Here is a 22195-nt window from a genome sequence, read left to right on the forward strand (position 1 = left end):
GCCCCACGAGGGTCTGGCCTGGACCCTCACCAGGAGAGGGGAACTATGGCTGCTCTATCACTGCCCCTCATACTGAAGGCCGGCCCCTCACACCACAGGCCCAGTGCGTGGGACTCTGCCTGACGAGCAGCAGCCACCCAGTATGACGTCGCTGACAAACTAAAAATAAGTGGATGATCATTTATGGAGACAAAAACAGGTCTGGAGACGGATGACGGTTACACAACAGTATGAATATACTTAGTGCCACTGAAGAGGACACGTAAGAACGGTTCAAATGGTCGGTGTTGTGTTGAAATGGAAAATGGAAAAAAAAAAAAAGGATGCAGTCTAACCTCACTTTCACCTGCTCTCAGTTCTCCTCCTAACTCCCTGACCACTCCTTGGTAATCTCCTTGTCAGAGACTGTTCTCCAGGTGAGAACAGCACCCCCACTCCCCTCTGGGTCCCCTCTCTCTCTATGTTCTCCTGTAGCTGGTATCACCAGGCCCGCGGCTGCGAACACGGCTGGGCCCTGAGCATTCCCCGCAGACTGCTCACCTCTCAGTCAACCCGGTGAAACCTGAGCGCCCTCCCGCCCCACCCAGGGCTACAAAACAGCATGTTTCTCTGGATGCTCAAGTCCCCCATCCAGGCGTGATCCAGCCCCTTGTCTTTTCCCAAATTCCAACCCACCCGCAGGGAGAATCCTGCTGCCCCTCTCGAGGCACCCCAAAGTCCACCCCTGCCTCTCCTCCCCAGCCCACCACTGCCCCCTAGGCTGCCTCCCTGCCTCCATCCCACCCTCCCAACAACTTCTCCTCCTCATGGTGGCCCCAGCAACCTTCACACAAGGCAACTCAGATCACCACTTGTTTGCCTCAAACCCTCCCAAACTCAACGCTCTCGGGAAGGGGTTCAAATTCCTTAGGCCCGTCATTCACTCACTCGGGCACCAGCCATGCTGGTCTCCTCCGTGTCCCCCGGTCCCACCTCAGGGCCTGGCCTTGCCTGTTTACCCTGCCAGAGCACTCTGCTCCTGAACTTCACGTAAACCACCCTACAGGTCACCTCCTCCGAAAGGCCTTCTTACCCCAAACATCTAGAGACTCTGGTCACGGGCGCTCATCCTTCCTTCCGACTCTGAGCAGCGTGATCACTTTACTGCTTGTCTCTCTGGCTGGCGAGGTCAGCCACGCAGACAGGGACAGGTCTGTTTGGCTCATGGATGGAGCCCCAGCCCCTAGAATGGGCCTGGCAGACAGCAGGTGCCACACAGCAGTGAGCGGGTGAACAACCCAGTCCACAGGAACCCACAGCCTCACAGTGGAGCTGTGATCTGGAAAACCATTCACAGGCAGATTGGCAGAAACGGGGGAAACCCATGAAGAGGAGGGCAGATGGACAGAACCCCTGCGGGCTGCCCAGAGGAGGAGGAGGTGGCCCAAGTGGATGATGACCATGACTGTTACTCCCTTCACCCCAGAGCTGGTAGCAAAATCACGGCCTACAGGTGTGAGGGAGCTGGCCCAACTCTCCACGGGCGCCAAGCCTATCCTGTGACTCGTGTAAAAAACAATCCTGCAACTCACCCTGAAGGAGGGGAGGGAAACAGTCTGAAAGTCACAAAAATATATTAAAATAGCTGTTTTCTTCTCTCGGTGTTGGCTTCCCATCTCAGTGCCCCTTACCCGCCACCCGCCACAGACTTTTAGGGAGAAAAGAGACCCGGACGGGTGCCCTGGCCGCAGCCCGGGGTCTGGGAAGGTCCCTCCAGCCTGGGAGTGAGGGCGGCTAACAGTCTCTACTGGCTCGACGCCACCGCCGACGAGGGCGCCGCTGGGAGGCCGGAGGTGCAGGAGGGTCAGGCAGGACGCAGCGGACAGTCGGGCCTTGCCACGGGGACAGAAAACAGAAAAGAAATGAACAGAGTGAAGATCGGGAGAGAGTGGGGGAGGGCAAAGCAGTGGGGGGGTGGGCAGAGGCAGGCGGGCAAGGAAGTCACGGGTGGGGAACAGAGGCCCCTCGGGGTGCACCCACTCTGGGGGACAGGGAGGCCCCAGAACGGGGGTTTGAGGCAGCAGATGCTGCTGGGAGAGAGGAAGGGCATGGAGGGAGGAGAAGGGTCCTTGGCACTGGGAGAGGTAAAAGGGGGAGGTCCTGCCAAGGCCACAGTCAAGAGGAGAGAACAGAGGACGGGAGAGAAGGGAAGTCCCAGAGCGGCAAGGCCGGGCCACGGCGACCCTTTTGGACTCAGAACACCCACGTGGCTCCCCGGAAAGCTCAGGCCGGCAGAACACCTGAGGGCGACTAGTCATCCGGAAGCCGGCGGGGAGGGGTGACGCGCCCTCGCTGAAGACTGACGGAGCCGGGAGTCAGGAGAGGGGCCTGCGCCCCGCCCTTGGGCTAGAAGGTCCTCCGGCCCAGTCTTTTGAATACGCTCACGGTGCCCGCGTGGTCCATCTGGGCACCCAGGCCCTCGCTGGAGCTGCTCCCCCGGGGCCCCACCAGAGTCCTCTTAATGGTGACCTTGACCTCAGCGGAGGACTTACTCTTGGTGCTGGTGACCTGGCTGTCCTGGGCCTCGGGCACAAGGGCGGGCTTGCCCAGTCTCTGGATGATGCTGACTTTGGACAGGGCCTCCGGCTTCCTCTCGGGCGCCGGGCGCGAGGAGAGGGCCAGGCGCCGCAGCGTGGGGGCGGCAGCGGCCGGCGCCGAGCTCGTCGCCTTGGCTTTGACAGGCAGTGCGGGCTGCGGGCTGGCCTTGGCGGGGGCGCGGCCCAGCTTCTTCAGGACCCCGGCGTACTGTAGGACAGAGCTGCTGCTGCTGTCGTTATCACTGTCCCAGGCCAGGTCCTCGTCTGTCTCGGGGGTGGCCCCCAGGCGGCTGAAGACTCCGGTGGGCTGTGGGGGTCACAGACAGGGCAGGTAAGCCACCGAGTCACTCAACCTGTAACCACGGAGCTGCCTCACCCATGCCTGGCCTCGTGGGGCTCGCAGTTGAGAAGCGCACCCCTCACTGACATATTCGATAGTGATGAGAGCCAGGAGAGACCCAGTCCAGGGAACGGGGGGAGCCCAGAGGAGACCCCTCCCTGCCGAAGTTAGGGGAAGGCACCCTGGGGAAGGGAAACCTAGGATGAGATCTGAGAGCTGAGTGGACGTGAGTCAAATAAGAGCAGGAGGGAGACGGGAGGTGAAAGGGAAACCTGTCTGCGAAGGTCTACAGAGGACCGACAGAGAAAAGGCGAATTTGGTCAACCACCCCACAAATAATCTCTGAGTCCCAACTCAGTATCTGGCCCTGTATTGGGCACTGCTGGTGACTCAGTGCTGACCAAGATGGGCCCTGCCCCGCTCACAGGGGTCTTACAGTCCAGCAGGGAAGACAGAGCCGGCATCGGATCTCACACAAGTAATTCTCCAGTGACGACAGGACTGTGTGCTTGGGAGGGCAGTGGAGAGCTGCGGACAGGGAAGCCTTGTCTCCTCGCTGAGTTCAGGGACGCTTTCTCTGAGGCTTCAGTGTTTAAGCAGAGTAAAGCGTGCCATCAAAGTCCCCCAGGCACGAGTAAGAATCATATTTATGGGGTACTTGCTATGTGCTCAGCTCTTTCCATGGCGGCATCTTTAAGCCAGGTGATCCTGAGCATTACAATCACGCTCACGATAAGATTTAGGAAATGAGAAAAAAGCCAGAGCGGGTGAGCCCTGGTGAGCAGGAAGGAAAGGCAGCTGGCAAACTTGACCAGCGTGAATCTTAGGTGCCATTTCAAGACGCTCACCAGGGACTTCCCTGGTGGTCCAGCAGTTAAGACTGTGCTTCCACTGCCGAGGGTGTTGGTTCGAGCCCTGGTAGGGAAAGTTCCAAGTGCCGCTCAGTGTGGCCAAAAAAAAAAAAATAGATGCCAATCAGGCACCAGACAGACCCCGCCACACAGGTATACCTCATGAGTCCTCATGACCACCCTGTGAGGCAGGAACTATACAGAGGAGGAAACTGAGGTGAAATGGTCAAGGCCACGAAGCCAGACAATGGCAGAGCAGGATTCAGGCCAGGCGACAGGCTCAGGCTGCGTCTCCTAACTGCATGCCGAGCCTGGAGCCTGCGGGACTGCAAGTGGAGGCAAGAAGATCGGGCTGCGTCCTGGGCTAGTGAAAAGCCTCTGAAGGGTTTACAGTGGGCGAGGAGGGCAGAAGGGGCCTGTCCTGTGGGTTGTAGGCGCTGCTGCCTGGGGAGGCGCTGGAGGGCTTTCTCTGGAGCTGCACAGACACCAGCTAAGAGGCCGCTGCCCATCCCGACGGGACAAGGCAGCAGACAGGAGGAGACAGATGGTGCCCTCAGACTCAAGACTGCCTGGAAGGGGGGCATGAAGCCCCCAAGACAAGAGGAGGATGTACTTTGGAGGAAGATTCGAGGCCAGTTAGGGGACATGGTGGTGGGAGGGGTCCCAGGGCACTGTTCAGGGGTCCGCCAGAGCCCTGGGGCTAGAAATCGGGAGAGAGATCGGGGTAGCAGACAGACAGGAGTACAGACAAGGGCACCGGACTGTAAAGGTACATGAGACAGGGTGAGGTGCATGCAGGAAGTGCCAGGAATGACACTCAGGGAAGACAAAGCTTTGAGAGTGCCCAGGGGCTCCCCCACTTCCCACTCACTTTATTCCCCGTTGTGGTGTCTGCCTTGGTCTCAGCGCCGAGGCGGTCAAACACAGATGTCCTGTGGAGACCTGGGAGGGAAGTAAGGTCATTAGCCAACGCCTGGGGGGTGGCCCCTGCAGGCCTACGCCCAGCTGAGCACCGAGCAGACGGGCAGGGGTCATCACGGCCAGCCCAGGCCCCAGGCAGCTCTGGTCCAAGCAGGCACACGCTGGACCGAATCAGGTTTTATGCCTATGTTGTCCGCTCACACTGACCTTTACCCCCACACTTCTGGTCAACGTCAAATGTGAGAAGGATCAATTAAAATGGACATTTCTGGTCCTCACCCCTTGGTACCAATTCATGAACTATATGTGAGGGTAGAGTTCTAAAGCCCTACTGCTTCCGTCCCCTCTTTTGGGGGCCTTGGGCCTCTAAGAGAATCTGATGAATGGTAATACCCTCCGTAGATAACAGTTTGAAGAGCCATCAACAGAATGTTTACTAGGTTACAGTACAGAAGTACCATGGAAACACTGAACAGCCATTAGAAAGAATGAAGCAGATCCACATGCACTAATGTGAAAAGAGCTCAATAAAACCTTATACAACAGTACATACAGGATGAGACTGTTTGTGCTTAAAAAGAAAAAAAAAGCCAAGATGTATGTAAACACACAAACAGATGCACTTAAGTTCACAGATGCTGCTCTGGAAAGATTCACAATACGTGTGGGATACGGGAGCTGGAATTTGCATTTACTGCCTCTGCATCCACTGAATGTTTTCCCATGAGAACATGCACAATGTTCTCAAAGAACGCAGGGCTTCAGCAGGAGTAAAACTCCACCTGCCGATACAGGAGACATAAAACACGAGGGTTCAATCCCTGGGTCAGGAAGATCCCCGGAGAAGGAAATGGCAATCAGCTCCAGTATTCTTGCCTGGAAAATTTCATGGACAGAGGAGCCTGGTGGGCCACAGTCCGTGGGGTTGCAAGGAGTCAGACACAGCTGAACACAAAAGGAACGCTGTAAAGAAGAGCATCTTCATACCACCAGATAAACTCCAGCTCTGGACTGAATCTCAACCTGACCCCTCTGGCTCATCACGATGGTTCCTACTGTTTGGGGCACTGTCCTCAGCCAGGCACGGTCACTCACTTAGCAGGCAGGCCAGCACTGGGTCCGTGCCACTGTCCCCCGGGGAAGAGACGCCAGCTAAGGCACTGAGGAGCCCTGCTATGCTAACTGCAGGACAAGAGGGCAGAGGTAGATAGATCCTATCTACTACGGTCACCATTGCTATCTCCTTGGTCCAAGGCTCCCTGGATCCCCGTCAGAGCCTGCTTCTGGGCCAACGCCTATAGAACGTGACCAACCCTGCAAGATGCAGCAAAAGGGAAACACAGTCTCTGCCCCTCCCCAGACAGTACCTTTCGCTGCCTGCTGCTGCTCCAGGATCTTCCGGGTCCGGGGGGTGGTGCCTTTGGGCATGTTGATAATGTACTTCCCCTCCATCTCAGCGGTGACCCGGCGCCGCTTGGTGGGAACGCTCAGGCTCTCCTCCTCTCGGCGTGCCAGGGCTGCTGGGGGAGGGGGTGGTGGTGAGCATCATCTGGGAGGGAATGTCCACTCGGGGTGGGGGGCTGGACGCCCTGCAAAGGGCACACATGTGGCCTTTAGCTCCATGTGTTCCCATGACCAGAATCCCCTCTCTTCCCAACCTCCCCCACGGTCACTGACTGAACCATCGAGAAAGTCAGGGGTCTGGGCCCAGTGGAGTTGCAGAAGGCTGTGGCTGGCCTCCTGGGCTCTCTGTGGCTCTGACCCTGCCCCAGAAGGCTCGCCTCCCAGGCCAGCCAGAATACCCTCAGATGGGAAACTGCTGGGTGGTGGACAGGCCATCAAGGTAATGGCTTCACAGGTATGATCACTTGTTAAAAATCATTCAAGCTATGTACTTACAACATGTGCATTGTGCAAAAGTAAATTATACCTCAACTTACAAAAATAAACTGAGTCTCCTCCACTGTGCTGAGGGGTAGAGAACCATCCATCCCAGGACCCTCATCTTTTTCACTACTTTAGGAATGAATCTTTCTTGCTCATGGCCTACAAACCGAATGAGGAGGAGGCGCTTCCAGACACATGTGGCCGAAAGGGAGCACCTGTGATGGAGGTGGACGGGGCGTGATGGGGCTGGGCGCCAGAATAGCCACACTGCCTCCCTGGGCCTTGTTTTCCACGTGGGCCAAGATCACTGGGCTGTGGGGGTGGACTCAACAAAGGCAGAAGCGCATGACGGACAGAAGGCGGGCTTGGAAGCCCAAAGGCCAGTGCCCCATTCCCAGGTCACAAGCTGAGACCTGGAAGAGCAGCGGCCAAGCATAAAAGAGTCCACGAAGGAAGAGCGCCCTGGGAGAAGGGAATGTTGGGGCCAAGGCCCCATGATGGGAAGGAGCCTGGAAGGGAACGGAGGCAGCAGGCAAGACCTGAACGCACAGGGCCCAGTAAGGGCATGTGGGAAGATGACTTTACTAATGCAACAACGGGAAGCCCTGGAGAGTTCTAGACAAGGGTGGGAAAGGATCAGATGAAAAGTTTTAAAGGATCCCTCTGGTGGCTAAGAGGAAAGATAGCTTCTTTACCTTTGACCCCAGGCATCAAGCACAGGGCCGGGCACCAGTGCGGGGCTCAGTGACCATCTGTTAAAAAAGACTGAACCACCCATAATCAACAACACTGTACTGTACACTTAAAGTTTCATGAAGTAGGTAGATCTCATGTTAAGTGTTCTCACCACAATAAAATAAAAATGACACAGACTGAACTGGCCCCTGCGTGAGGACTGCAATGGGCTCATGATGCTCACAGGCACCATCTCAAGTGCTTCCAACTGTCCGCAGAGGAGGGTAGCGCCAGCCCCCTTCGACAGACGTGGAAGGCGAGGCCCCCAGCGGGGCTGTGACCTGACCAAGTCTGAACCCTGTGGACACCCCATGGCCTACACAGCACTTTGCAGCGTCAAGGAACACATCCCCCTGATGCCGTCTGCCAACCCGCAGCGGCCTCCAGCTCCTCCCGCCCCCTGCCCGCGTCTCCTCACCGGCAGCCTTGGCACTCTTTGCTGCCATCTTGTTGGACACGGTGACAGAGATCTTGGAGGTGCTGGTGTCCGGCCGCCTGGGGGGAGTGCCAGGTGGAGAGTCTCGGTTCAGGCTGTTGGTGATCATTCGGGAGGCGGCTGGCAGGAGGAGGAAAGAGGAGAGTCCAGTGAGACGGGGTCCCGGAAAGGCGGGGCAGGATGGGGAAGGCCACCTCGGGACTGAATGGGCTGTACTGTCAAGACGGGGAAGCCTGGGGAGGGCCTGTCTTCCAGGGACTAGTCCAGCCCAAGGGGGGCCTTTCTTGCAGCCCAGACCAGATGAGTTCCAAGCAACCTTCACCCATCGGTCACCCAGCCCTGTGCTGAGTTCTTCCCTCCCCCTCCCATGCAGCCTTGCTTTCCTCCAGGACCTTCCTCCTCCAGAAAGCACACACCTTCTCAGGGTGCCTGCTCTCTGTCTGGCTGCTGTCTGGCTGGCTCACAGCTCCCCCAGTACCAATGGTACTCTGTCCATTCATTGTCCCTTCATTCATATCTCCTCTCAGACTCAGTCTCCTCAGAGAAAACTTCCCTGACCGCTCTCTCAACCGCCACCACCTGTAGCCTACACTATTCTTTTTCTTCATAGTCCGTATTACTGCTGGATGTGCGCACATGCTCAGTCACTTCAGCTGTGTCCAACTCTATGCGACGCTATGGACTGTAGCCTGCCAGGCTCCTCAGTCCATGGGACTCTCCAGGCAAGAATACTGGAGTGGGAAGCCATGTCCTCCTCCAGGGGATCTTCCCAACCTAGGGATTGAACCCGAGTCTCCTGCGACTCCTGCACTGCAGGCGGGTTCTTTACCCGCTGAGCCACCAGGGAAGCCCATTACTGCTGGACATTCAAGTACATTTATCTGTCTACTGGCAGACTCTCCCATGAGCCTGCAAGCCTCGGGAGGAGACACTGGTGTTGCTGTGTCCCCAGTGCTTCACAGGTCTTCAATAAAAAATATCTACTGAAAAGGTGAACAGGGTCACCAAACCTCCCAACAACCCTAGCAGGCAGGCTCTGCTGCAAACCAGCTTTAAAGATGAGGAAACTGGGGGGACTCTGGGAGGAGGGTCACTCAGCGGGGGTCCTGGGCATGTGAGTGTGGCTCCAGTTGGGCTGGGACAAGAAAAGAGGTGACCTCCCTCTGAGGTGGGGTGCAGTCTCGGGCACCCCGTCTCCTGTGGAGCAGGAGAAGGGGTGTTCCAGGTTGCAAGATGGGCTACAGAGAGCAGACTGGAGGGCCAGCTCTAGCCTGGGAAGGAGAGGGGTCGCGTCTCCAGGAGCAGCTGCTGCTAGCTTCAGGGGTGGGTTTCCTGAGCTCCTGGGGGAGCCCTGCAGGGGAGGGGGCGGGGGGGGTGTCTTCATGCTACCACTGCTTGCTCAGTAGGCCTAGGAATACCCCCCACAATGGCTTTCAGACTTTCCTACTTTGTCCTACCTAACCCCCTCAAAAGTCCTCTCTTCCTGCAATGTGCTACCTCTCAAAGCCTCCTGAAATCCTCCATGATGACCCTCAACACAAGGTTATAATTTCCTATTGCTTGGTTGTTTTTAACTATAACTACAGTATACAGAAAAATACATCAAAGCTACACAGTCCGTATAACATCAATTCCCCTAAACCAGGACTTTCCTAGTGGTCCAGTGGTTAAGAATGGCTTCCACTGTAGGGGTCATGGATTTGATCCCTTGTCAGGGAACTAAGGGTGGGTGGGTGGGTGTGTGTGTGCGTGTGTGTGTAACTTAAATGAATTACTTTGCTGCATACCTGAAACTAACACAACATTGTAAATCATGTATATTTCAACAAAAATTTTGTAAAAACCTTGGGTCAGAAGATCAGTTCCTCATTATCAATAAGTGCACAAGTATGATTTGAAGTACTAAAATGCAAAAGTGTTAAAAATAAAATAAATTTTGCAAAAGGTGACCTCTTACTCTGAAAAGAAATCAACTGCTTTGAAATAAAAAATTTTTTTTTAAATGAGTGTTTATATCAGTTTGGGGGAAGCCTGTAAAGCAGCAAAGGCTAATCAATATGTATATATGTATGTCAAATTTTTCAAGTGTCACACTGCTAAAAAATCAGAAGTATAAATACAGTTGATTCTTACCATTCAGATTCTGTATTTGTAAATTGGCAGATTTACAAATTTATTCAACCTCAAAACCAATACTTGTGGGGCTCTGTGGTCATTTATAGACAGGCACAGGGAGGCAAAAAACCTGAGTTGCCTAATGCACGTTCCCAACTCAGGTCAAAAAAGGCAATGTTCTGCCTTCCTGCCGTAGCTCTCACATAGTAAACAAATTTATTTAGTGGTACCATCTGTTTACAGTCTCCTCAGTGTTATTTTCACATCTTTATGTTTTTGTTAGTGATTCTGCTGTTTAAAATGGTCCCCAAGCCTGGTGATAAGATGCTGTGTAGTGTCCTAAGTTCAAGAAGGCTGGGATGTGCTTTATGCAAAAAATATGTGCGTTGGATAAGCTTCACTCAGGCATGAGTTTTAGTGCTGTGGGCTGTGAGTTCACTGTCAATGAATCAACAATATATATTAAAGAAGGTGTTTTAAAACAGAAACACACATAAAATAAGGTTGTACATTGGTCAGATGATGAAGATGTTGTGACCAGAAGCTTACAGGAATCTGACCCCACATTTCTCTGGGAGCAGTGACTCAGTAGTCACTGACTCAATGCTCCCAGTGGCTTTGCAGAATGGAACGACCACGAACGAAAATTGATCGCATGCACAGTCACTCACTACCCCATTTACTTTCCCTAAGAGAAGAGAGTCTCGGATGGCTTTGCTTCCACCTCTGCAAAGTCCAGGTGTGTCCCCTTCACTACAGAGTGTAGGAATGAAGGAAAGAGGCCTGAACAGACAGGACTCACCGCTTGAGGCACCTCGACGAATCTCGCCTGGGAGGGGGCTGGGACTGCAGGGCACCGACTCAGTGGCAGCTTTACACATGTCCTGTGAAGAAAACAGGTGCCTGGGGTTACCATGGGGATGGGACTTGAGGTGGAGGAAAAGGGGACCCAGATATCTGAGTAAAACTTGGGGGGATCAGAGCCTGAGCTGTTAGAGAAGAGATTTCAAAACATTTCACTCCTACTTACAAGTTTTAAGTTGTTTTAGTCACGTCTGACTCTTTGTGACCCTATGGACTGTAGCCCACCAGGGTCCTAATTTCATGGGAATTCTCCAGGCAAGAATACTGGAATGAGTTGCCATGCCCTTGTCCAGGGGATCTTCCTGACCCAGGGATTGAATCCATGTCTCTTTCGTCTCCTGCATTGGCAGGCAGGTTCTCTACCACTAGCACCACCTGGGAAGCCCAACTTATAACAAAGCACCAGACAAACCCAAACTGAGGGACATGCTACAGGACACCTGAGCAGTACTCTACAAAACTGTGACGGTCATCTAAAACTTGGGAAGATTAGGAAACTGTCCCAAATCAAAAGAGACTAAGGAGACATAAGAAGTAAACGCCATGTGGTATCCCAGAGGAGAAAAAGGACATTAGTGGAAAAACGGATGAAACCCAGATAGTCCATAGCTTAGTTAATAACAGCATGTGCATATGCCGTCGCTCAGTCGTGTCTGACCCTCTGCGCCCCATGGACTGTAGCCTGCCAGGCTCCTCTGTCCTTGGAATTTTCTAGGCAAGAACACTGGAGTGGGTTGCTATTTCCTTCTCCAGGGGATCTTCCTGACCCAGGGATCGAACTCACGTCTCCTTCACTGGCAGGTGGGTTCTTTGTCAACTGTACCACCCGGGAAGCCCAATAATAGTGTGGTAAAGTTTCTTTCTTAGTTTTGACAAATATTAGGGGAAGTTGAGTGAAAGAAATACAGAAACTTTGTGTACTACTGTTGCAACTTTTCTACAAATCTAAAATCAGCCTCAAATTTAAAAGTTTAAAGAAAAGAACACATTTTGCTCTGTGACCTCTGGGATAACTCAGACAGCATCCCTGGCTTGAGAAAGCCCTCGCTGCAGGGTCCTGTCCAGGATGATGGGCAGATGAAAGCCTGGCCCTGGAATGCAGAAATCCTCTAAAATTAATGAGAAAAATCCCAGTGACCGCCACATGGTAAGTGGAGCACTTGAGAGTACAGCTCTGCAGCAAGCCTCCCTCTCGGTCAAGTGGAGGAAGGAGTCAATAAGCTGGTGATGTGTGTAAAGGATGAAGACAGGGACTGGCAGGCCATGGCAAGAGCCTGGTAAGTGCTAATGATCATAGCTAAGGCAGCTCTTCACTCCAGGCCTGGCCCTTGGTGCCATTTACACTATCTGGGGGACGGCCACAGAGACCCCATTCAGAAAGGCTGAGTGAAAGGCCTGTTTCAGGGACTAGGGGAGGTGAAATCACTAGTCCAAGGTCACTGTCAACAGAAGGCCCAAGAATGGAACCACCATGTTGTGGGCCAAGTCACCAACTGTGTCCCACCTCGGAAGCTCCTGTTTTGCGGACAGGGAAGAGTCACGGTAAGAATAACTGTGATGAGGAAAGGAAAAACGAGTAGTAATAATAATAATAATACAGAGAGCCCTTAACGAGGCTCTGCTGTGTACACTGTGCTAGGGCTTTATGTAATTTAATACTTACAATCCCCCAGCAAAATAGGTTTGCCTATGTGTATTCTACAAGTGGAGAAAGTAAGGTTCAGAGGGGTTAGGCAATGTGCCCCATGTCACACAGCAAGCAGTGGAACCAACCGTGGAATCCAAGCCTCCAGTCGGTTCTACCACCGCCCCTTCATCCCACCCTAAACCCAGAAACAGAGGCATCGAGCAGAGCACCCACCTGGCGGTGCACCACCTTGGCATGCTTGAGGATGGCAATGATGTCGCCCACCACAGTCACGCCCAGCTCGTTCATGATCTCCTTGTTGAGGTCCAGCAGCATGCTCTTCTGGATTCTGCAGGGAAGGGGGACAAGTGAGTCGGGGTGGGTGGGCCGGCCTGCTCTCTAACTCCCCTCCTTTCCCCAAGGTCAGCCTGTCCCCTCAACAGCCTTACCTATTATCCACAAACATCACAGCATAATTGACAGCAGGTCCTGGAGGAATGCCGGCTTCCTTAAAGAACTGGATCCACTCGGAAGTGGCTGGGGGCGTGGAGGTGTAGACAGGGCTCATTATTTACATGATTCTCCTTAGAGAACAGCAGCAGCAAAACCACAACAGCAGCAGCTCCCACAAATTAAATGCTTATCAAATGCCAGGCCCTGAGCGCTCCACGTAGATGACGGAACTAAGCCGGCCTGCCCGCTCTGTGAATTAGCAGCACTGACACCTCTACTTGGCCGATGAGGAAACTGAGGCAGGCAGAGGCTGGCCACACTGCTAACAAGCAGACTCCCCAAGCCCCTCTGCTCCTGGACTGCCCTTCTCCTCACAACTCTGCCCTGCCTGGAGCATGACCACCAGTGACCACTGTCCCCCAGGCTTGGCCAATGACTGGGGGCGGGGTGGGGAGGCAGTCGGGACTCTGGATTCTCCACCCAGGTCTCCATCAGCAGGTGCAAGCCCAGAGGGTGACAGGATCCACAGGTGGGTGGAAAGAAGGTTTGCACAGCTGGCCTCTGGGTGTCAGCAAGCATCTCCGCTACAACACACACATACACACAGGAGCAGCCCGGCCTCAGAAAGGAGGTCATAAGCACAGGCTTTGGAGTGTGGGTTTGAATCCTGGCTTGGTCATCTCCCAGAAGGACTCAGGGGAAGGCAGCGCTTGGTGCTCAGTCTCCTCTGGGGTCAGACATTCCACAAGCGTGTACTGAGCAGTTGGCACACACCGGGTCCCGCTCCAGGCACTGGGGATACTGCAGGACCCAGAGTCCCTTCCCTCAGGGCGTGGGCACTCTAGTATCAAGAGCACTGGCGTCCTGGGTCATCGTGCAGACTAAAGGGAAAGGGCACCAAAAGGGCTCCAAATGGCACAAGGCCCAGAAGATGTCCTCCCCCACGGCAGCCGTGATGGTGACGGTGACGGTGATGACGCCACCACTGCGCATGGAGCCTAGACCAGGCAGACTCCATCCATGCAACTTCACTGTTTCCGAAGTTCTTTCTTGGCCTCTTGGGTGGCCTCTTCAAAATGATGCTGACCACTCAGGCCAGGCATCAGAGATCATTGGTTCCAAGTAAAATTTTTTTTCTCACATTTTAGTATCTCGGAAACTAGGATTTACCTCACAATTGATGGTGTGCCACAACTTAATTAGCAACATTTTTTTTTTTAAGTCTTTCTCATGGTATGTAATGGTATATCCAAAACTCCACGCTATTTTTTAAAAAGGAGAAATTTGGTGTTACTATGCCCATTTTGCTGATAAGACAACTGAGGCTCAGAGCAAGGCAACTGACACAGTCTGGATGAGACACTGCGTGGGGGGCGGTGGGGGTCTCAGGCACATCCTCTCCCGAGAAGGCCCCCGCCCACCCGGCACAGGCCAGTCTCCCCAGGCTGGCGGCAAGTGAGGCGCTCACAGCCTTCTTCTACCAGGACTTCTACCAGCCCCAAGGAAAGGACGGACTTTTTTCTTCTTTGCACAAGCACTTTCCATCTGTCAAGACATGGGGGGGCCTGGGTTCCTTTAGCCAAAAGCAGGCAGCTTTGTCTAAGTATCAAAAACTACCACATAATGGTTCCATTTATGTGAAATGTCCAGGAGTGGTAAATCTACGGCGATCTATAGGGACAGAAAATAGAAGAGCCAGCTGCCAGGGACTGGAGCGGGAGAGCAGGGGGGAGGGGAGAGTGACTGCTAATGGGTGTTTGGGAACTGGGGGGAGTGAGGAAAATATTTTGAAATTGCTTGTGGTGATGGATGCACAACTCTACAAACACAGAATTTAAAAGCCACTGGACTTCCCTGGTGGTCCAGTGGTTAAGAATCCGCCTGTCAATGCAGGGGACACCTATTCGATCCCTGGCCTGGGAAGATTCCACATGCCATGGAGCACCGAAGCCCGAGGACCACAACTACTGAGCCTGTGAACCGCAACTACTGAAGGTGTGTGCCCTGGAGCCCGTTCTCCGCAACAAGAGAGCAGCCCCCACTCGCAGCAACTGGAGAAAACCCACAAGACCCAGCAGAGCCAAAAAGGGGAAAAAAACAAATCAATGAGTTGTATGAGATGTGAACTGTATCACAACTAAGCTGCTATTGGGGGAAAGGAAACACCACACAGGTTGGAGGTAGCCAGCTGCCTGACGCAAAGTCCAGGAACTGTGAGAGCCCCCGCGTCCGGCCCTCATCATCACGTTGTGTCCTATGAAGGAGGAAGACCTGCTGTCAGTTAAATGGTCTCAGCACCAGCTATAAGATGCACCCCCGTTTCAGAATGTTAATACAGGCCACAATGAGTGTCTGGGACTCAAACGGGTGGCTTGCTGTTCACACCAAAAGACAGGCACTAGAATATTCCTAGCAGCGAGTCTCACAATCCAGAAAACAGTATCCACTGACAGCAGCACTGACAAAGAAATGACAATCGATCGCTCACACGGTCAATACTACGGAGCAACGGAAAGCAAGAACTACAGGGAATGCCCCGGCAGTCCAGGGGTTGAGACTTCCCCTTCCGCTGCAGGGGATGCAAGACCTACCCCTGGTCAGCCAGCTAGGTTCCCACATGCCTCCTGGCCAAAAAAAGAAAACATTAAAACAGAAGCAATATTGTAACAAATTCAATAAGAACTTTAAAAAAAAGAAAAGGCAAGAACTACAGCTACACACAGCACCAGAGATGAGGCTCCGGCATTGTGCCAAGCAACAGTAGCCAGATACCAAAGAACACAAGGCTGGCAGGATTTCCTTCACGTAAATCCAAAACCAAGTCTGTAGGAACATTTTCATTAGTGGTACAACTAAAAAGAAAGGTAAGAAGAGATGATCACAAAGAGAAGATCGTGGTAGATTCCATCTGAAGGAGGGAGGTGGTGTGACTGGGGTGGAGCCTTGAGGTGGGCAGGCAATATTCTAGTTCTCGACCTGGATGGTTAGATGCGTGGAGGCTTTTTTAAAACCTTTCTTACTGAACTATAAGGTACACTCACAAAAGTGCACACAAGTCGATAGAGTTTCATAAACCAACACACCCATGTAACCAGTACCCAGATCAAGAAGTAAAACATTTCCAACATTCTATAAGCATTCCCCTGGCCCCCCCATTCCCTAGGGAGTCACTTCTCTCTGCCTCCCAAGGGCAATCAACACCTTCTAGCAGCACAGACTGATTGTGCCTGCTTCTGCGTTCTATTACTTTATTTTGACCATGTTGTGCAGCATGTGGGAATCTTAGTTTCCTGAACAGGGATCAAACCCATGCTCCCTGAATTGAAAGTGCAGTCTTAACCACTGGACCACCAGGGAAGTCCCCTCCTGTGCTTTATGTGAATGGAATCAAAAAGGATGTACTCAGACATTTTCTTTCTAATTGCTCTCATGATCACACAAATGTGTTTTACGTACTTCTCTATATGTTCAAATGTCCAAAAATTTAAAAGCGACTGGCTAATAATCTCTGTGTTTTGGCAATCCCCAAGTACAAAGTTTAAAGAGAATGTTGATAAAGCTCATGAGAATAGTAACAGCTAACATTTGCTGAGAACTAGGCCCAAGGCTTTACACGTAATCACCTCCTTAATACTTAACGTCCCAGGATGTTACGATCTCCATTTTACAGGTGAGAAAATCAAGGCTCTGAGAGGTCATGTGGGCGACCTGCTGGACTCCAGAACCCGAGTTCTTTATGGCCATAGTACATTGTCAGGAGGCCAGGATATCAGAGAGGAGGCAGTCAGCCCTGAGCAGGCCTGGCCCTGCCTCCAGGTTCCTCAGAGCACAGCTGTTCCTGCCAGTGACCGGCCCTCCCTCCCCCACCCGGCCCCCCCCCACCAAGGTCACACCTCAAAAAGGGGGAGCGGGGAGGAGGGGGCCCTTGAGAGAAGACTCACCCATAGTCACTGAGACCATTGTCTCCCGGGCCTTCACGCTGCTCCCTGGAGCCTGAAAGAGAGGACAAGGGGAGAGCGCTCAGGAGTCGCCGCCGGCTAAGTGTCTGTCCGTCTCTTGCTGCCTGTCTGCCTGCCTGCCAGAAAAGAGTTCCTGGGCTGGGGGCTCACAGCCCAGGAATAGCCTGGGCAGCTGGCAGGAAGTCAGCCTGGGGCAGAGCTGTCACTGCAGAGATCACTCCTGCCTGGGACAAGGCCCAGGGACAGCAAATGTCCACAGCTCCGTCCCCGCACACCTCCCAAGTTTCTGGCTGGAAAAGAGAGGGACAGAAAAAAGACCCTCCCTGGCCCAAGACCTTAACCATAAATACCCATTCATTCATTCGAAAACTCTCTCCTGAAAACCTACTGGGTGTGAGATACTGTTCTAGGGGCCGGGAATACAGAGGTGAACAAAAACCCGGAGCATGGCCTCTACGTGGTGACACGGTTAAGAGACAGAAAATAACAAGCAAACCAGCTGACAGTGTCGTGTGTCAGAAAGCCTTCAGTGTCATGGAGAAAACAGGAGGGCCCAGGAAGGGAGGGCTTACAATTCTAAATAGGTGGTGGGGGAAGGGCTCTATTTTTTTTTTTTTTTTTTTGAGTTTCTTAAAAAAACTTTTTGGCCCCACCACGCAGCATGCGAGATCTTAGTTTCCGGACCAGGGATCGAACCCATGCCCCCTGCAGTGGAAGTGCAAAGTCTTATCCACTGGACCACTAGGGAAGTCCCCAGGAGGAGCTCTCCAAAGTGACATTTACGAGACCGAAGGAGGTGGAGGAGTGAGCCATGCAGTTTTAGAGAGGAAGAGTGTTCCAGGAGAAGGTACAGCAAGTTCAGTGCCCTGAGCCAGAAGCCCATCAGGCACGACCGTGGGGCAGCCAGGAGCCCGCAGGGACCATAGAGGGAGCGAAGAGGTGAGTGACAGCAGCCAGGGACAAGGAGGCGGGGCTCCACTCAGGAGGGGCCCCAGGGCAGAAACACAAAACCAGTTTTCACTTGGGTAAGGTCAGCGGGTGCCAGAAAGACACATGACATATGAGCACCAATGGAGACCTTCTCCTGCACGTGAACGGCAGTGCTGAAACAGAACTAAAAGAAATCACCTCCTCACCTGATCTGCCACTACCTGGCTCCAGGACCCCCTGTGTCCCACACTGCCCTGCCCTGGCCATCCTCCTCTTTTCTGTCCCTGCCCTCTCCCCCTACGCCGCTCCCCTGCACTCATGCCAACCCCCAGTTCTGACTCGTGTCCCCCACCCCTCCACCACCTACAGGGTGCAGAAGGCCCACTGTCCAGCCCCTTTCAGTGGACCATCACCTACCACCTGCCCCTTCCCACCCACTATTTTGATGGTATCGCAGTGATGGTACTCTTGGGGACTTCCCTAAGTCCCCAAGATCTAGTGGGGAGCCCAAATCCCCACCTTCCAAAGCAGGGGATGTGGGCTCAATCCCTGGTCGAGGAACAAAGATCTCACGTGCTGCAGGGCAACTAAACCCAAGTGCCAGGAGCAACTAACCCGGAGCGCCACAACTAGAGAGGCCTACACAGCATAAGGAAGAGCCCGCGCAGCCAAAAAAAAGGTGGGGGAGAGGGTGCTTCCCTGGTAACTTAGTAGTAAAGAATCGGCCTGCCAATGCAGGAGACATGGGTTTGATCCCTGATCCAGGAAGATCCCACATGCCACGGAACAACGAATGCCGTGCACTACAACTATTCAGCCTGTGCTCTGGAGCCCAGAAACCACAACTACAGGGCCCACGCGCCCTAGACCCTGTGCTCCGCAACAAGAGAAGGCACTGCAATGAGAAGCCCGTGTGCCACAAGTAAAGTTGCTCATCGCAACTAGAAAAAGCCTTGTGCAGCAACAAAGACCCAGCACGGCAAAAACCCAAAATACATAAATAAATAAAATTATTTTAAAAAGTAAGGACTCTGGAACCAGACTTGCAGGGTTCAAATCTGACTCTACCACTTACTAGCTGTGTGACCTTGCAAAGCAACTTCACCAGTCGGGCCTCAGTGTCCCCATCTGTACACCAGGATGGTACACACATGACTTACCCCAGAGGACTGCTGTGGGGCTAGATTAGTTTCTATGCATAAAGCACCTAAGAGTGCCTGGTGCATGCTAAGTACTCTAGAAGTGCTGGCTCTTCTTGTCCCCCAAGCCTCCCACTCCAGCCTTCCCGCCAACACCCAAGAGCTTTGCCGGCCACCCAGTCTTCACACAGAATGTCACCTGTGCCTTGCATGCTTGCTTCGCCTGTCCTCCTAGCAAGCTCTCCATCACTCTGCATGGCTGCCACCTGCTTTGTGACGTCTTCCCAAAGCCCCCAGGGTGACGCTGTCTCCTCCACCCTCAACTAGAATGAGCAACATGACCACAGGCATCACTTGATCCCATACTTGGCTCCTAAAATGCCCTTTCCCTTTGGGATATCACCACTGGACAAGGACAACACAACCAGCATCTCTCAAAGAGCAAGGCCTGAAGGAGGCTCCAGTAAGCCAGACAGAACAACAACACTGCACATACCAAGCACTAACTATGCACCAGGAATGGTGCCAGGTATCACGCTGACGCCTCACAACCTCCTCATGAGTGAGGACTATCATTAGCCACATTTTAATCAATGGAAAAAAAAAAACAAAACTGACTCATTGTGGTGCAGTCATTTGCCAAATGCCACATCAAGCCAGAGCTTTACTGGGATTCAAAAACAAAAACAAGTTCTCCCTGATTCCAGTGCCCATGCAGCAGCTCCTGATGAGCGTTCATGTGCCTGGCATTGCTTATGAACACACCTCAGTGCCTCGTCACCACCACCTGCGGGAGAAAGTAAAAACAATCTCTAAGTTACAGGGGACAGTGGCAGGCCTGAGGTCACACAGCAAGCAACTGAGGGGCCAGGATGTGAACCCAACTCAGTCCACTGGTCAAGGGATTACTATGAGCTGGGCACTGAGGTCTGTCTTAGCAAAGTTTCAGTTAATACTTACTAGAAGCCTTTAGGTACTGGTATCCTCCCTGGTGGCTCAGTGGTAAAGAATCTGCCTGCAATGCAGGAGACTCGGATTCGATCCCTGGGTCTGGAAGATCCTCTGGAGGAGGAAATGGCAACCCACTCTAGTATTCTTGCTTGGGAAATCCCATGGACAGAGGAGCTTGGCAGGCTACGGTCTGTGGGGTCACAAAAGAGTCAGACACAACTAAGCAACTGAACAATAGCGGCATCCTCCCCACTACAGCTGCAGAATTCCCTGCTAGACTCAATTTTCTCTCTCCACCATTAAAAACCCATCTCCCACGCTGACTTTCTGAACAGGGAAAATTATATAACATCAACAATAATAGAAAAATGACAGTTCTCAAAAATTCAAGTAATTACCATGCACCAGACTCCCTATGCTCAGCCCTTAGAAGGCCTGCCTCCAAAGCTCGATCTTACCACTTCCTAACCCTGACTCTAAGGCAAGTGGTTAAACCTTTCTGGATCGCAATTCTTTCAACTGTAAAATAAGAATGATAGGAGTTATTGTACATCAACTATACTCAAATTAAAAAAAAAAAAAGATAGGCGTATCTATTTTTAAAGTGCTTAGTGGGGTTAAGAGTTCCTAAATGCCAAGCTGTTAGAACGATGCTCAGTAGGTTTTGTATATGTGCATGAAATAAAATAAGTACATCTTCAGTGAGTCAGGAAAAGGGTAGGACAATCACTAAGCCAAGACCATCATATGCCAAGTGTGAGCTGAATACAGAGTATAACTTGACAGGATCCATGAGACCTGACAGCATGGAATCGCAAAAATAGAAGTCATTCCTTTTTCAATTCTTTCCTTTTCTATCTACAATGTAATAAACCATTCTGCTTCCACTGGAGTTCAGGCTAAATTCTCCTTTTCACAGCCAAGCAATGCTAGTTTTCCATTAGAAAAGTAATACAAATTTTCCTTCTCAAATGAACTGACTGGAGAAAAATGAATCAGTGGTTTCAAAGAAAAAGGAAAGCCTAATACTACGGGATTCAGCAAAATATGACAAACAGTAAGTGGCAGGATGTTGATTTGCCTAGCTGCAGATTCGAAGTCTTTCCTATCACGAAGGAAAAGTGAAGGAAAGCTGAAGTCTCTGAGCTTCTTCCTCTTCTCTACTTCCTTGCTAGTCTCATCTACACCGATGACTTCTGGAATCATTATATAGTTATTGTTTAGTCACTAAGTCATGTCCAACTCTCTGCAACCCCTCGGACATCAGTGCACCAGGCTTCCCTGTTCTTCACTATCTCCTGTACTTTGCTCAGATTCTTGTGCATTGAGTTGGTGATGCTATCAAACTACCTCATCTTCTGCCGCCCTCTTCTCCTTTTGCCTTCAATCTTTCCCAGCATCAGAGTCTTTTTCAATGAATTGGCTCTTCACATCAGGTGGCCAAAGTATTGGAGCTTCAGCTTTAGCATCAGTCCTTCCAATGAATATTCAGGGTTGATTTCCTTGCAGTCCAAGGGACTCTCAAGAGTTTTCTCCAGCACCACAACTGGAAGGTATCATTCTTCAGCACTCAGCCTCCTTTATGATCCAACACTCACATCCATATATATGGCTACTGAAAAAACCATAGCTTTGACTATAGGGACCTAAACACCTAATGGGTGTCTGCTATGACCAGTATTAGTATTATAGTCTGGATCTATTTATTGAGCTCCTGCTCTACACCGTCAGGCCCTATGCTGAGGACTTTACACGCGCATTTCATCAGCATACTCACAATAACTCTATGATATGATGAAGGGATTATTAGCCTTCATCCTACAGACGAGGAAAACGAGGTTCAGATAAGGGAAGGCACAGGTCCGCTACCACAAAGTGTAGCTTAGGACTTGAATTGAAATCTGTTGGCTTCCAATTTCACGCTCCCACACCCTGATCTTCCGTATCAAACACAAACATCATCAACAATACAAACAATAATAGTAGAGCAAAGAAGTGTGCAGTGTGCCAGGCGCTGAGCTAGGGCTCCGACAAGCACGAGCTGACTTCTCACGCCAACCTATAAAGAGGATGCTATAGTCACATTCTGACCCCCATTCTACAGAGCAGGAAACTGAGATTCAGAGAAAGAAATCGCTTGTCCGGAGCCGCACGGCGGCGCCAGGACTGACTCCGGAATCCCGGGGCGCCATTCGTCTCCACCGCATCCAACCCAGATCCACCACCCCTGGCCCGCGCCTCACCTGGCCCTCAGAGCCCGCGCCCACTCGCGCCGCCCGCCCTCCCGGCGGCGCCAACTGTCAGACCCACCTCCCTCGGCCAGGCTGCCCGCCCCGGAAGCACCATTCTCGCCGCCGGAAGTCGGACTTACCCGTCCGCGGCCGCTCTAGCCCACAGGAGAGCCACCAGCG

The 22195-nt window shown here is 52.4% G+C and overlaps 1 protein-coding gene across 11 annotated transcripts; it reads right to left on the minus strand.

Moving 5' to 3' along the window:
* Positions 1-212: 212 nt before the first annotated feature.
* Positions 213-22133, minus strand: C4H19orf47 (chromosome 4 C19orf47 homolog). 11 transcript variants are annotated; one of them, XM_043899181.1, is made up of 11 exons: positions 22028-22112; positions 19794-19974; positions 19599-19620; positions 16747-16798; positions 12802-12889; positions 12587-12701; positions 10664-10745; positions 7729-7866; positions 6056-6208; positions 4639-4709; positions 213-2883 (listed from the first exon to the last, which is right to left on the minus strand). In XM_043899181.1, the coding sequence occupies exons 4-11, from the start codon at positions 16763-16765 to the stop codon at positions 2386-2388; spliced, it is 1164 nt and encodes a 387-aa protein (XP_043755116.1). In that variant the 5' UTR covers positions 16766-16798; positions 19599-19620; positions 19794-19974; positions 22028-22112; the 3' UTR covers positions 213-2385. The 11 variants fall into 11 exon arrangements, with proteins under 11 accessions (XP_043755116.1, XP_043755115.1, XP_043755113.1 ...); XM_043899180.1 differs by lacking the exon at positions 19599-19620; XM_043899178.1 differs by lacking the exons at positions 19599-19620; positions 19794-19974; positions 22028-22112 and adding an exon at positions 19033-19155 and having other exon boundaries at positions 213-1871; positions 2532-2883.
* Positions 22134-22195: the final 62 nt, after the last annotated feature.

Source organism: Cervus elaphus, chromosome 4, assembly GCF_910594005.1.
Source record: "Cervus elaphus chromosome 4, mCerEla1.1, whole genome shotgun sequence".
Lineage (NCBI taxonomy): Eukaryota > Metazoa > Chordata > Mammalia > Artiodactyla > Cervidae > Cervus > Cervus elaphus.